The 14,848-nt window shown below is 39.6% G+C and overlaps 8 protein-coding genes across 8 annotated transcripts; 2 read left to right on the forward strand and 6 right to left on the reverse strand.

The window, feature by feature from the left end:
• Window positions 1–265: 265 nt before the first annotated feature.
• Window positions 266–3,937, reverse strand: TRS120 (transport protein particle complex II subunit; the record flags this gene model as incomplete). The annotated part of the gene is made up of 1 exon (XM_022819182.1): window positions 266–3,937. The coding sequence occupies one exon, from the start codon at window positions 3,935–3,937 to the stop codon at window positions 266–268; it is 3,672 nt and encodes a 1,223-aa protein (XP_022675774.1).
• A 179-nt stretch (window positions 3,938–4,116) lies between these two features.
• On the forward strand, window positions 4,117–4,974 carry PUP1 (proteasome core particle subunit beta 2; the record flags this gene model as incomplete). Its single annotated transcript, XM_022819183.1, has 1 exon — window positions 4,117–4,974. One exon carries the CDS (start codon window positions 4,117–4,119, stop codon window positions 4,972–4,974), a length of 858 nt encoding a protein of 285 aa, XP_022675775.1.
• An 82-nt stretch (window positions 4,975–5,056) lies between these two features.
• ADE8 (phosphoribosylglycinamide formyltransferase) lies at window positions 5,057–5,704 on the reverse strand (the record flags this gene model as incomplete). Its single annotated transcript, XM_022819184.1, has 1 exon — window positions 5,057–5,704. The coding sequence occupies one exon, from the start codon at window positions 5,702–5,704 to the stop codon at window positions 5,057–5,059; it is 648 nt and encodes a 215-aa protein (XP_022675776.1).
• Window positions 5,705–6,315: 611 nt separating this feature from the next.
• SIZ1 (Siz/PIAS RING finger protein) lies at window positions 6,316–8,733 on the forward strand (the record flags this gene model as incomplete). The annotated part of the gene is made up of 1 exon (XM_022819186.1): window positions 6,316–8,733. The coding sequence occupies one exon, from the start codon at window positions 6,316–6,318 to the stop codon at window positions 8,731–8,733; it is 2,418 nt and encodes an 805-aa protein (XP_022675777.1).
• Window positions 8,734–8,826: 93 nt separating this feature from the next.
• On the reverse strand, window positions 8,827–9,570 carry STE14 (protein-S-isoprenylcysteine carboxyl O-methyltransferase; the record flags this gene model as incomplete). Its single annotated transcript, XM_022819187.1, has 1 exon — window positions 8,827–9,570. The coding sequence occupies one exon, from the start codon at window positions 9,568–9,570 to the stop codon at window positions 8,827–8,829; it is 744 nt and encodes a 247-aa protein (XP_022675778.1).
• A 289-nt stretch (window positions 9,571–9,859) lies between these two features.
• On the reverse strand, window positions 9,860–10,612 carry VPS71 (Vps71p; the record flags this gene model as incomplete). The annotated part of the gene is made up of 1 exon (XM_022819188.1): window positions 9,860–10,612. One exon carries the CDS (start codon window positions 10,610–10,612, stop codon window positions 9,860–9,862), a length of 753 nt encoding a protein of 250 aa, XP_022675779.1.
• A 382-nt stretch (window positions 10,613–10,994) lies between these two features.
• On the reverse strand, window positions 10,995–12,995 carry CAT2 (carnitine O-acetyltransferase CAT2; the record flags this gene model as incomplete). Its single annotated transcript, XM_022819189.1, has 1 exon — window positions 10,995–12,995. One exon carries the CDS (start codon window positions 12,993–12,995, stop codon window positions 10,995–10,997), a length of 2,001 nt encoding a protein of 666 aa, XP_022675780.1.
• Window positions 12,996–13,720: 725 nt separating this feature from the next.
• Window positions 13,721–14,578, reverse strand: DFM1 (Dfm1p; the record flags this gene model as incomplete). Its single annotated transcript, XM_022819190.1, has 1 exon — window positions 13,721–14,578. One exon carries the CDS (start codon window positions 14,576–14,578, stop codon window positions 13,721–13,723), a length of 858 nt encoding a protein of 285 aa, XP_022675781.1.
• Between the last annotated feature and the right edge of the window lie 270 nt (window positions 14,579–14,848).

Consider the following 14,848-nt stretch of genomic DNA (forward strand, 5'->3'; position numbering starts at 1 on the left):
TTAGAGCAGATTATCTATGACCAATCTACTTATTTGGAAACTTTAAAATGCATAACTATGCACAAGAACTCATCTAAACTTTGAAAGTGTTTTCTTCTCATGAATCGATTAAACTCTGTATCACTTTAAAGCTTGATTTATTTCGAAAGGAAACAAAATTTTCAATATGAATCACGTGATAGAAGACCGGGTAAATACCAAATAGCTTTTACACACTTATGTCTATACTGCCTCTATACATTTCTGTTGTACAATGACTATGTGTTTAAACTACGGTAATTATGACTGGTTCTCTTGTGATAACATTTCCTGGAACTTCAAACTCTATTTGATATTTGCCTCTTTTAATGGGCAAGAGATTCAATTGTGTCGTAACTTGTGGTCTTACCATTATTGAATTTTGTCCATGGAATAAAATAGGTTTATGAGCATCATTGGGTACAGCCTTTCCAGTAAAATAATCCAATATGTAGTACCTGATAGGAATAATATCAGGATTTCTTAATGTGTTGTTGACGGTTATTTCCAAGACTATATGTGTCCCTGTTTCAACTTTTGCTTGTTTGGTCGTAACTCTGATTTCAAACATTCCAGATGGTGGATAGAGTAGTTTAATAAACTGCTTTTCAAATTTTTCCAAGAATTGTCTAAAGTCTACCATTCCTGAATCTCCATTGAGTCTTTGCTCATGCCATTTACATTTCAGATGCTCTAAGATATATTCTCTACACCAAAACTTCTCTCTCATTTCCTGCTCTTGAGAAAAGTTAAGGCCTGAACTAATATATTGTTTTGATTCATCAATTCGAGGTATTGGCTTCTGTTTGAGTGGTATTTTTGAGGCCTGCTTATCTTCTACCCTTTTACTAATCTTTCTTATCGGTAAGACAAATCGTTTCGTTTCATTCGACTCAAGGGTGTTATCGCCTGATTTATATTCATCGAATTCAAATTCAAATGATACTGGATGCAGCCATGAGTTTCGCATATCAATAAGCATTAAAACGTAATCCGATACAGTTATTTCTAGATCCTTTTTCTGCAAATGTGCTATCCATGGAATATTTGATGGCTCAGAGAATGATTCAGCGAGCGGTATAAAGCTAACATTAGAAACCTCTAAGACTCTTTGTAACGTGATTTCAATTGGGATGGTTAGCGTCTTCACATATACAGAGGAATCTTCCGAAGATTTCTTGTAACCATATTGGATAGTTATGCGTACCCACTTTAATGAAAAAGGAGTCTTTTCGGCATTTAAATCAACATCTAAGTGGAAAGATTCGTTTATACCAATGATTTCGGGCATAGAAGATATGGTAATGAAATGTTTCTTTAACCAATCCATTTGATATTCAATATCATGAATGTCATCAGGCATCAACTTGCTCCAATAGTTATCTTTTAATTCAGCTTCAACATTTGTTATCCAACTGATGCTGCAATAGTTAATAGGACTTGAGAGCGAAGAGTTTCTTAAGAATAGCTTAAACCTAGCTTTTGTGCCATCTAGGAGCATTAGCCTATTATTAACCAGACTAGTGGATAAAAATGAGAGATTGGGCTGTTGGTCAATAACCGTTATCGGCACAGAATAGGGAAGAAACCTTTCTTTACTATCACTATCATTATTGGGGTCTTTACAAATCCTCCAACATTTGATAGGGAAATCAAAAACCGATATTGCTAATTCTTTGAGTTCATACACAGCATTAGTTGGTTTTTTAAAAGAAACACCAATACAAAACTGTTTTTTAGAGGATGCAGGTATTACGAATGAAGTTAACTCCGGACAAACTACTCTCATGTACTCTTTATCCGCTGAAGTAAAATCTATGCAATTTACCTTTACATCAAATTTGAACGGATTTTGCAAAGTTACATTCATTTGAACAGTTTCTGCAACTAAGAAATAATTGGAGTCCTCTGTTTCATTTTCTTTCGTTTTATGATGAGCCGCTGCAAATGGATTGAAGATCTGATGTGTATCTTGGTTATTGACGATTCTTTTAGCCGAGCTTGATGTTATCACTTTGAGCATTGGCATTTCCTCTGTATGAGTTCTAGTAAAAGAAACGTCACGAACTAGGAATGGATCCATATACTCCACGGGGTAATCCTTTTGATGGGACAAGATATTTTGATTTAGGAGATCTGTTTGTTCAAGCTTTGTTAATGTATGCGATAATCTTTTCAATAATATTTGAGAATATTCAACAACCTTTTTGTAGTTCTTGAAGTGTTGATATATCTTGATGATTAACATTAGAGTATTTTTTTGAAGAGTAACCCAGTTGTAACTAGAAGCATCCTGGAAATTTTGTTCAGGTTCATAATTTGAGATTTTGTAGGTGGTAAGCAAGTCATCAATTAAAACTTGGTAGTTCTCGGTGACGTAATCATTTGATATTTGTGAGATAATGGATATAAATAAGATCCTTAACACGAATGCCTTTTTCCTGTACATTCCCAAGTTTTCATAAACTGTACATAAAGTCAAATAAACCTGTATTTGAGAAGGGAGATCCATTGCTTTGAGTTGAAGTTCAAAGATTTTGATAGAATAATGATATATTTCTGATTTTGTGAAAATTGTTTCTGGTTCAGAAATTGTACTCAACTGAGAGCTTTGTATATTAGAAAAGACCATTTCTTTCAAGATCTGATGGTTGAATCCTTTTGCCTTATAACACAATGACATGAAAGTTAACGTTCGAAGAATACTTTTGCAGTACACAACCTGTGGGGTAAATTCAACGGAGTAAGATAGTGAGTGGTCATAATAATATAGTGCCTTATCTGCAATTGCTTTGATTAGCTTGGGAATATCTACTGCCGAAGAATCCAAAAGGGTCATTGAAGTAGTACTCATTGAGCTTCTTGGGGAAGCTATGGATTGCATAGAATCTCTTTTAGAGGATGTAGGCACTTGCGACCAAGAATTTAAATTGTTCTGAGACACAGCACACATTGTTTGTACCACTTGTGGTATCTGAAAAGGAATTTGAAGGTAAGAAAGAAGGATCATACACGTTACAATACCCTCCAATGCATTTCCAAGCCAAATGTAATCATGAACTTTATGAAGGGTGCGAGCTGCTTCGGCGAAGTTTATCATACTACTCTGGTACTGCCCTGCTAGTAACTGAAGGTTTGCCAGTAATTTCAATTGTCTAGCTTTTGACCGTTGCATAGATTTATCTGTACCAACACTCGAGAGTGCATTAAGAGACGAGTATCTCTTTGGTTTATCTTTTGGTATTTCTTCCGAAAGCGAAAGACTTGATGATGACGAATCATCCTTTATTGTGCTTTGGGAAAGGACTTTTTTTGGCGATACGATGGTCCCCGATTGAAATTGATTTTTAGTTAATGTAGTCTTTAGTACTGATGGTCCACCAATAGCCCCTGGTGATCTCAAGGTTACATGCTTGTAAGAGCTGTAATATGTATCTAATGCCTCCAAAAAATTCCTCGTGATATCACATAAAATAGTTTCCAAAGGTTCGTCCAATGTAGAAAAGATGCTATTTTTGGATGGAAGATCTACCTTTGGAACCGGTTTTTTGACGAAAATCAAACCATAAGTGATTGCACTCCCATAAAGATCTTTCAATTCATTTATACATGCTTCACCATCCATCGATTCGTCATTACAAAGCCCTATAACAACAAATAATTTCCTATAGGGTTCAAAATCATGCAAAAACATCATGGCATTACTATCGTACTCTCTTGTCATGAACAGATAGATAACTCTACCATGTGGGAAAAGCTGAGGATTGAATGTGCAGTCAGATACAGGCGTGACATCAACAAGCCGTATTTCATTGTGTGCCTCCAATTCTTTTACTGCTTCTAAGAACGCATTTCTTTTCCATTTTCCAATTGGAACAACTAGTGTTCGCACTTTAGAAGGCTCTATAGTACTCTCCATACTACACCACCGCCTCAATTGCCAATATTCAAAATAGTAGAAGACTCCCCAAGCAGTATTTACCTTTTTGTATTTCTGTTTTGTATCTTCCTTGATCCGCTTCACTACTAGAAGGAAGGCATTGAAAAATCAAGACAATTAAATATTTATAACTTCTATACACTTTTATTAAGAAAGATATGGGTTTTAAAGATTTGCCACTGGATAAGCAAGACATAAATAAACAACACCAGAAACTGAAGCTGAAGATGTCTGGAGGTCTATCATTCGACAATTATCAGAGGAATCTGCACCTTGCGCAAAAGAGTCATAAACAACCCAATGCAACCTCTACAGGTACCACAATTGTTGGGGTAAAATTCAATGGAGGGGTGATTATTGCAGCAGACACAAGATCTACACAAGGTCCTATCGTCGCTGATAAGAATTGTGAAAAGTTGCATCGTATTGCTCCTAAAATCTGGTGTGCTGGTGCTGGTACTGCCGCTGATACGGAAGCTGTGACGCAGTTGATTTCTTCAAATATTGAATTACATTCTCTATATACCGGAAGGGAGCCTCGTGTTGTGTCATCGTTGCAGATGCTTAAACAACACTTATTCAAATACCAAGGTCACATTGGTGCTTACTTGATTGTTGCTGGGGTGGATCCTACCGGCGCTCATTTGTTCTCAATCCATGCTCATGGTTCTACTGACGTCGGATACTACCAGTCCCTTGGGTCTGGGTCATTAGCGGCCATGGCGGTTTTAGAATCTAGTTGGAAACCAGATATGACAAAAGATGAAGCCATTAAGCTTGCATCTGACGCAATTGAAGCTGGTATTTGGAACGATTTAGGTTCTGGTTCAAATGTTGATATTTGTGTCATGGAAGTCGGTAAGGATGCCCAATTGTTAAGAAACTATTTGACTCCGAACGTAAGAGAACCAAAACAACAATCATACAAATTTGCCCGTGGTACTACTGGTGTTCTCAAGGAGTCTATCGTAAGTATTTGCGATGTAGAGGAGCAGGCTGTTGATATTACAGTTTAGAGAGTTGTATGTTTCACTATTGTCTAACTAGATATATACAAAAATGAAAAAGAAGATATGTATACTAGAACACTTATAATGCTTACTGCAATTTATTAGCATTCTTCAATGCCTTGATGGTAGCCTCAACGATGGCAACGTGCTCTGCAGCGTGTACCCTCGACTCGTACTCTTCCAGTGTTTCTTGGCCTGGAATAATTTCAAGTTCCTTGATTACCAATGGAGAACCTCTATCGACTTCTTCAATAACGTAGTGCACCATACAACCTGCAGTCAATGGCTTTTTATCTTCTTGACATTTGTTCCATGCCATTTCGATGGCGTGTGTGGTACCATCAAAGGCACCAGGTAATGCAGGATGAAGGTTTATGATAGGCAATCCATCTAGTTTCTGTAGGAAAGTCGGTCCAAGAATTAACAGCCAACCAGCACAAACAATTAGATCAGGGCTGTCCTTCAGTATTTCTTGCGCTAAATCAGCTTCGAATCTCGATCTAGCCTCCGAGCGAGCTTCTTTATCATCTTTTGCCAAATTCTTGGTGTATGGATATAATGACTTTACAGTAGTTGGAATTCCATTATCAGAGGCTCTTTGTAGCCCATAAGCCTTCTTACTACTGGAAATAACTCTACAAATGTCGACAATTAAACGTCCCTCTTTTTTTGCATCTATGAGGGCCTGTAAGTTCGAGCCTGAACCAGAGATCAATACTGTAACTTTAGGTAGCATATTTCTCTAAAACTTTCACTAAGTTTAGTGGAAACACTTTGCTAAATTCGAAATTGAGCTTTAACAAATCCTTACAACTTGTTAAATGGAGTTTATAAGTTCAGTAACTTCAGCTAGTTCCTTCTTTGTCTAAAGAACGTATGCTCCATTTCAACCAGGACTCATTCCTGCGAAATTAGTCTGGGAATTAATATGACATGTAAATATTTGATATGTGGTGTGTGGAGTTTTCAAGTCAACATTTGCTCAAATAAAACAATATCACGTGACCCAAGATTATTAAGGTATTCCTTCTCATTGCCATCCGTTGCATCGTGCACAGCAAGTCAATTGTACCGATACTTATCGTCCATTGTCACGCTAACGTCTTTCCACACTTTATGTTTTCCCTTTTTCATTCTTTTCTGACAGTAATCGTTAATAAAAACATTCAACTTTGAATCTTCATATCATAACTACAGCAGTATGAATCTGCATACCTATTTGGAAAATTGATGAACTGGTAAAACAGGATATTCAGTGTCAAATTTGTCATCGGAGACAAGCGCCAGGGAGTTGGGAAGACTGGATGAGTTAGTGAAGCACAATAACTGCTGCTTATAGACACGAAAATGCAACACTTATTGAATGATATTAGTGCCGACACAGTGAAGGAAGAGATCATGCTTCTCAAAGTGGCCGAGTTGAAGAACGTTTGTCGTTCGATAGGGCTTCCTTTGAGTGGTAGAAAGATGGAATTACAGGACAGGCTCTTATCATTTCTAATGGCCCCCAGTCGAGCTGGCTTAAATGATCCATTTCGGGTCCCAGCGGTGAATATTTTAGTTAAGAAGGCCGGTTGCGGTGATCCAGTACCGAAATATGAGACTCTATTACATGCCCTCACGACAGGATCATTTTTACATCCTGTGGCAACGGGCCATCAAGACGCAGCTTCATTACGTGCTTCTGGAAATGCTGCGATTGGTGGCGGAAACATTAATACTAATATTTCTACGAACAACAACAACAATATGAATAAAAATGCCAAAGCATTTGGTGGGAAGCCTTTTCTGCGATTTCAGCCTAGTCCATTCTATAGCTTAAAACGACTAATAGGCTCTGAGTCTGCCCCAGAAGCGCCTAGCAAAAGAGGTGTAGCGAACATTTCTTTTAGGCTAAATGAAGAAGAAGTGAAATTACTAAAGAGCAGCTCGAAGATCAGGTTGTATTTATTCTGTGGTATTAATAATTCATTTGGCACTACTAATGATGTTCCTATCCAATTTCCGCTGAGGAACGAAATAAAGTTTAACGAAGTACAAATCAAGGACAATGTTCATGGACTCAAAAATAAAATCGGAACTGCTAAACCAGCAGACCTAACTCCATACATAAACTGGCCTCCAAAATCAAACTTATTACAGATTGTTTATGCATTCACTAAAGATGATCATATGGTATATGTTTATATTGTTGAGTTAGTGGAAACTGATGAATTATTGCAGAAAACAATAAACAATCCAAAGATTGTAAAACCAGCAACATTGCTCTACATCAAGCAAACTCTCAAAGAAGAAGAAGATGAAGATTTAATGACAACATCCACTGTGATGTCTTTACAGTGTCCAATCTCTTATTCTAGAATGAAGTACCCCGTAAAGTCCATTCACTGTAGACATTTACAATGTTTCGATGCTCAATGGTTTATAGAATCTCAGAAGCAAATCCCCACTTGGCAATGTCCTGTTTGTCAAAAAACTATTCATATAGAAGATCTTGCAATTTGCGAGTTCGTACAAGAAATCATAAACTCGACAAATGAAGATGTGGAACAAGTTGAAATTAGTCAAGACGGTAGCTGGCTGATCAAAGACGATACGGAAAACCACAATGCATCATCTCATAATGGCGCAAACTCTACGGCAAAAGAAGAAGCAACACCCGATATCAAACCTGAGGAATCTCATGGACTGATATCGAATGAAGAAAAGGCGAACTCAGAGCCTATTATAATTTCCCTAGACAGTGATGACGACGAGGAAGAAACTCAATCGCCGTCACCACCACCACCACCACCACAGAGAGCAATAGAAACATCTAATAACAATTCTTCAAATACTACGAATGGCTCCAGTGATCCCAATAGTGCAGATCTTAATCAAGATAACGACTTGCTCGATGATGAGGATATGGCGTTCATTGAAGAATTGGCCAACTCCATTATCGATAGAGTTCCTAGGACAACCCAAGAAGATAGAGAAGAACGAGATGTACAAAAAAATGGTCCAATTTCTTCAGCGAGCGTGAGTAGCAGTAATGAACAGCGGCATAACAGTGACAGAATATATCAGTCTCAACAGCGAAAAACTAGCTTGGATCCCAAAGCTAAAGAGGCTGGTGGTCAAAACCCGATAACTGATCATCGTCCTCAAATACCAAACTTACTTGGGAGAACTCCTCTCAATGCAGGGCCCTCAAACTCTTCTCCTCGTCTACCCACTATGCCACAGCTGACGAATGCAGACTCAATACTTTTCAATGACGCAAATCAGTTTCGTTCGGTTGAAACTGATCGTCATAACCAGTCTGATTCGCATGTCCATAGCATGACAAGCCAACCACAACTTAACAGAACTGTGAATAACTCTATGAATAACTCTTCTAGTAGTGATTCTGAATCCGCACCTCTACGAGCACATGCGTCTCATTCTTTCCCAGTAGCACAACCGTCTTTACCTCCACTTCCTAATCTACCAACAAGACCAGGTTCATCTAATCTACCGACAAACCTTCCGCCATCACCTATCATCCAAGATCCTAGAAGAAAGAAACCGGAGGTTTCGCCCTTTTTGCCGAAGAAAAACTACAAAAACATGTTACCAAAGAAGCGAATTCATTCAAATAGTTCAACCTCCTCACAAAACGGTACTCCTCAAACTAACAGCACAAATGTGGGTGCGCGTAATACCTCTCCAAATGCCGAAGCATCGGGGCCACCAAATGACTCACTTCATTCTGATGATTTAATCGACTTGACTTCTGACTAGTTATCACTGATAAGTCTTAATTATGTAAATCATGTACATGCATCTATTGTATTATTAATATAATTTGAATTGAATTATTATGTCGTCTATTGTTTATTTGATGAATGGAATACCAACGCCAACAGAGCTTCGATATTTTACGTATTCATTACCAAAAAACTGTATAAGGTATCTTTCTTCAAATGCGATTCTTCGATTAAAGAAATTCCACAAAACAACCACGAAAATCACCAGTGATATGGGGTTTAGTAACATCATCTGAGATCCAACGGACCACCAAAAGAATCCAAAATAACTGGGATGTCTCAGGTTTGAATAAATACCTTCTGTTACTAGCTTATGGTCCGAATTCTTTGTAATCTTAACCACATGTGAGAAAGACTGACCAGCGGTTATCATAGCTTTAGACCTTACATATTGGCCCAAACACAATACAATAAACCCTAGAGTTACACTGATTTTAGTGAAATTTGAATAAGAGGTTCGTTTTACAGTAGGAAAGAAGATACGTTCGAGTAAAGCCTCCAAAATAGCTACCATGTGTGCTATAAAGTATCCGATCCCATTGTTGATTAAAAAGGAGTTTGTATTAAGCTTCCCTGGATTATATTTCGCAGTGACCCAAAACTCTAAGAGATGAAACAGTGAAAGTGCAATCATATACAGGTTGAAGTTCACATATGGTGAAAAAAAGATCGATATGAAAGACACACCAAAGATGATTCCTAATCCGAATGCCGTGAGAGATATTTCATCCAATGCGTTTTTTTCGATGTTAGGGTACGCTTTGCCATTGATTATCACAGGTACATCCTCTGAATCGCTAACGTCAGACATATTATCACGAATCAGCCACTTTTCTTGCCCTTATGTGTCTATATGAACAATAGTACGACACTATCAACCGGTTCAATGGTTCATTCTGGTTTGCCATTCCGTAATTATCCTCCCTCATCGTTATAAAGAAGTACTGTTATATTCTTGTTGAAATCTTGTTTCTTTGCAATACAATATTTTCAAAAAAAAAAAAGACAAAGCATGAAGTTTACCATAAAGGGCATCGACATAGGTTGGCGCGTAGTTGGGGTTTTTCCAGCGTAAAGTAACCACAATTTTAGCCGTACTTTTAGCGGTTCTTGCATCTAGTTTCGTTATGCAATTCGTAACAGCGAAGACTACATATTTTATCATGGCAGACAACACAATTAGATATACTGGAATAACCACCACAGATGGAACAAGTAATAATCATGGGTAAAACTCGGAAAAACTTTTTATTCTGGACATTACCGTATATCAAGGTATGGTTAACTTGATCAAGTGTTTCTAGATACGAATGAAGAGATCGCCTGCTTGAAAGTACTTTCCTTAGGGCAGATATTCTGTTTGTGCTCTTTTTTGGCTTTTTTGGAGGTTTGCTTGATTTATAGAGTAGGTTTAGAGATTTGGGCAAATCGAATTTTGCTATCCTCTGCCTTGAAGAATTAGAACCACCTTGTAATTCCGATAAAATACCAGTATTGGTTTGATCAATTTTATCTTTATTAAGGCCTGTTATATTACTTAATAAAGTCGGAACTTCACGTATATCTTGGTAATTTTCTGTATCTAGCTCCATAAATCGTTTTGTAGACCGTAGGAGATCAGGCAAGGCATGTTTCTCTGAACCCCTTAGTTGACTCACATCATCCTGGTCGCTTCCTTTTGGCTGGTTGTATATCCTCGCTTCTAAATCTGCTAATGAATAGTTTACTCTTTTGTTCCTTGCTGTTGCTTGCGATTGTTTCGAGACCTTAAAACTATGTTGAGGTTGGTTTAAACTGCTGAAATAGACATTTGGGTTATATGTCCTTGGATTTATTTCCTCCACTGAATGCATGTTGGCACGCCGCTTCTCACTTTGGCTTTTTTATTCTTCTTTTCTTTGCCTTCATCATCACTTTTAGGACAAGTTGTATTATATGTAACACGATTCATCTGTATTTTTCTCATTGAAAGTATAATAATATATAGAAAGTTTTAGTACAGTATCAGTTACTTTAAATTAACTGAGGTAAAGCAGAAACTATTCACCCTCAGAGACTGTAGAGATGCTTATTCCATACCTGCTATCCAGATTAAAATAAAATTCACGGTTAATGATATCTTTCCATAGAAGACGGTAGCTTTCTCCTCTTTCATTTCATTACAGTACAAGTTACTTATTATTAAACATAAATGTACTTATTCAACATAAACATATGGTAACCGTGCCAGACACTCTATAAATTTGGCTTAGAAGAAGAGTGTTGGGAGAGGGTCTCGTAAATTTCATCAGCAGCTTGACTTAAATAGTAATGAAGTTCATTTGCACTTAAACCAGAAGCTTCTGGTTTGTTGGTAATGTTAATATGCAAAAAATCGTTATTGATCATATATGCTAGACCGAAACCATTATCGTACACTTGAGACCAGCCATAACATTCGAAGTTCTCAGATGATAATTGTGAAGTAGATATCAACCAGGTTGAACTGTACTTAAATAATGGGTCTTGGAATAATGGTACTGGCGCATCGGACTCTTGAACCATATTCTTTAAACCGAAAAAGTGACGATCTATTGCCTGCCCATTAGAAGCCATTTTCAAATATTCAACATGTTCCTTGGCAGCATCATAAAATGCTGAAACTTTTTCTTGAGTAGTAGCTGTTGTGGATTCCCATGTTTTCACAAACTTAGAAGATGCATCGGTGACAGATCTTCCGGTCTCGGTTCTACCTTGAAAAAAGGCCCGGGTAGATGCTGCTTCGTAAGTGGGCAACTGTCTCTTCAAATATTTGAATACAGCCAATTGTATAATTTGCTGGATAAAAGCATCTGGGGATACCTTGAATGTCTTGATGATGCGTTTCCCATATCTGTTATAATGCCACACACGTAAATCTTCCTGTTCTATGGTGTTTACAAATTGCAATTTAGCTGCTTCAATGGTTTTGCTCAACTCTGGAGTTATGATAAATTGCAAATGCTCGCTCCTCAGATCTGGGTATAAAGTAGCACTTCCTGCGTGTAAGGACTTAATAAATTCAGCGGGGTTCAATTTTGCTAGCTGATCCATAACATAGTGGTTCAAGAATAGAGTTGGGGTACCGTCCATTTTAGAATGTTCGGCCAAGAAGCCCGAAAAGCCATTTCCAGCGACGAAAAACTGTAGTGGTTTATCGAAGTATCTATTTGTCCCATCACCGTGCCAGCACACTCTAGATTTGTCCTCCAAAGTGATTGGGGCAGCATCCTGGTCTAGACACAAAACGAATGATGATTGATGGATTATCTGCAAAGAAGAAGCGGACACTGGGTCTGCTTGCAATTGTTGGTATGCATCTGCCCACTCATTGCGAGGAAGCGTAGTTAGTGCTCCAATGCCAGCATTTGCCTCTACAATGGATCCTTGCGTGGCAAGTTGGTTAACAATTTGGTTCAACTGTCTGTACACCACAGACACCGGCAATACAGAGCCTGTTTCTCTGTCGTGGGTATACACTTTGTAGAAATTATCCTTGTAAGCGACGGTTAAATAGCCATGCTCATAGATCGAATAAAAATCGTTTCGGTCCTGGTTGAACTGGGGCACTCTGGAGTTGTTGAACATGTACTGGAAGCCGTTCATGCAGAACGGCTTGTCCTTGACAACTTCAGCGGGCAAGGATTCGTCTTTTAGGGCTTCGATAAACTTGACGACGCCTGCGATGATGGCTGTTGCCTTGATCAACATATCGGAATCAATTACACGATGCGTGGAGGCCAACGGCTTGTGGCCGTAGAAATACGAGACAAAAGGGACTACTGGCGAACGATCGGCCAAGTAGATCTGAGAATCCCACATTTCTTGCATCCAGTTTCTACGTTCCATTGAGTAAGAGAGTAGCCGTTCTTGCAAGGTCGGACCCTGGTTCGATAGGAATTGGTAGCAGAGCTGCACCTGTTTTTCATAATCGGACTCGGAGTTGCAATAAGGTTTGATTGATTTCAAATACTTGTCAAGCGTAGACTTAAGTTCTGGCACGGGCAACGAGGGCATATCTTCCTGTTTTGAGTACGTGAGGCCCTTAAAAGACGGCCTGTTCTTCTGGTAGTAGGAATTTGGGCGCGCTGCGAGATACTCATCATTCGAGCCTGTTTCGAATTGGAACGTCTTGTAATTGTAAAAATGTCTGACCATGGTGCTACGACCTTTGATCCAGTTGGGGCTCCAGCGTGATACGCTAGTTTTCAAGGCCATCTTTGTTGCAACGAAATGGCTTCTTCTGTGAGGATTCAAGAAAGTAGCTTCAGCAAATGCTATTCTACTATATATCAGTTACTTGCAGTTAGGGCTTTCCTTTCCTGTTTCATTGCGCTATTGTGACCTTTTTTTTATATAATGTAAAGTAGTGTAGAGAGTGGATGTCTTGGTATTGCTCAACTCCTTCCATCCTCTATCTCCAGTCATCACTATGTGCATGCGTATGTAAGTATGTATGCCTGTGTGGGGGAAGTGGAGCGTAAAGTCATATCACATCACATCCTAGGGTCAGCCATTCATTAGCTCTCCATGAATCGCTGAGAAGTGATATTGCCCTCATGACGATGACCGTTTGCAAATGTGCGTGCGTATGATTGTGTGTGTTTTGTGCTTTTTTTTTGTTTTTTAAGTTTTTCTTCAGCCTAGTCAGGGTCCGGACTAAATCCGGAACTACAGACAAAAGGTCCGGTTTCTCCATTAAACCTGGGGTAGGTTTGAGAGAGGGGGATACCTGGGAGAGGCAAGAGAAAACCTCGGGGAGCTGCGGGAAGAGAGAGGGTTAAGAGGGTGAAAGAGAATAAAGAGAGAGATAGAGAGCGTAAGGGAGCGTGCGCGTGTGCGCGCGCTATCTTTATCATTCCGTAATTGCCCGAGGTTTTCTCATGCCTCTCTCTCTCTCTCCTTAGACATCCCCTCCCCTCACTTCGTTAAATTTACCCTCCTCAGTCTGCTTTCGTGCCCAAACGGTGGCCCTTCCCGACGAATGTGGTCTTGGCGCCTCTGCCGCCGGCTCTGCCGTGAGATGCACCGGAGACCCTAGTACCAGCAGTAGCGCCTGCCGTAACAGGCAGTTTCCGCCGAGAGAGGCCAACTAACCGCCCTAGTCCCAGAATCAGGCGCGCAAACCATGTTGGCGCACGGAAGCGGCCGCTGCCCCGTACACCGTACTCGGGGCCCTTGCCGCGCAAGTACCCGTACAAGGGACCGTACGTCCTGGTATCCAAACACGAGTACACGTACCCGGCGCAGAATCCAATTACCGTGATTGAAAAGCGCGTGTAACCACGCGTGTCGTCAAACAAAAACGACATAAACAAGTGCACAAGTGACAAATACTTGCCAAGTATTGGGAATAGGCCGTAGAACATCACCTTGACGTTGCTGTTATCCAAGGTCCAGGTGTAGAGCATCGATCCGATAAAGGCGTTAGTGAAGATGCCGTACTCGATATGGCATATCTCTGCGAGCACTAGGATGAGCGCGAAGTTGAAACAGATGTAGAAAAGATAATCGATAGAGCGATTAAAATGGACCAGTTCCAAGTGTAAAGATCTCGTGTACACAGTGTAAAGGTCGAAACATGCCTTCATGGCGTCATTTGGTGGTAGAATTAGAAAGCACGTGAACAGTCGCCAAATTTGCAGTTTAAAGGCAACGCCGTAGAGGGACCATTGGAAGTCGGTGAAGTAGCGAGGGAGGATGGACAACCGCTGCACGAGGCATATCAGGACCATGATAAGACATATACAGCGGGTCACGGGCGGGATCTGGCCCACAAATTGGATGAGTTCGTTGCGCATTGTTTTCAACTTGTTTAAAAGGGGAGATTGAGAGAGGGCTTAAAAAAGGTGTCCTGTCCTGCTGTCCTGGGTGTTACTTTACACTATGATTTCTCTTCCTTTTCCTTCTAGTTACAGAGAGATGTCGCTCTAATCGATTGTTCTTGGACGATATTCAGGTGGTAGACGTGGGCAGGAGAGAGCCAAAGTGCGGTTTGCTTTGCCTTGCCCTTCTTTTTTTGTTGACTAATTTTCTTTGTCTTTCTTTCTATTCTCTAAGGTTTGAGATTA

Source organism: Kluyveromyces marxianus, chromosome 3 (genome assembly GCF_001417885.1).
Source record: "Kluyveromyces marxianus DMKU3-1042 DNA, complete genome, chromosome 3".
Lineage (NCBI taxonomy): Eukaryota > Fungi > Ascomycota > Saccharomycetes > Saccharomycetales > Saccharomycetaceae > Kluyveromyces > Kluyveromyces marxianus.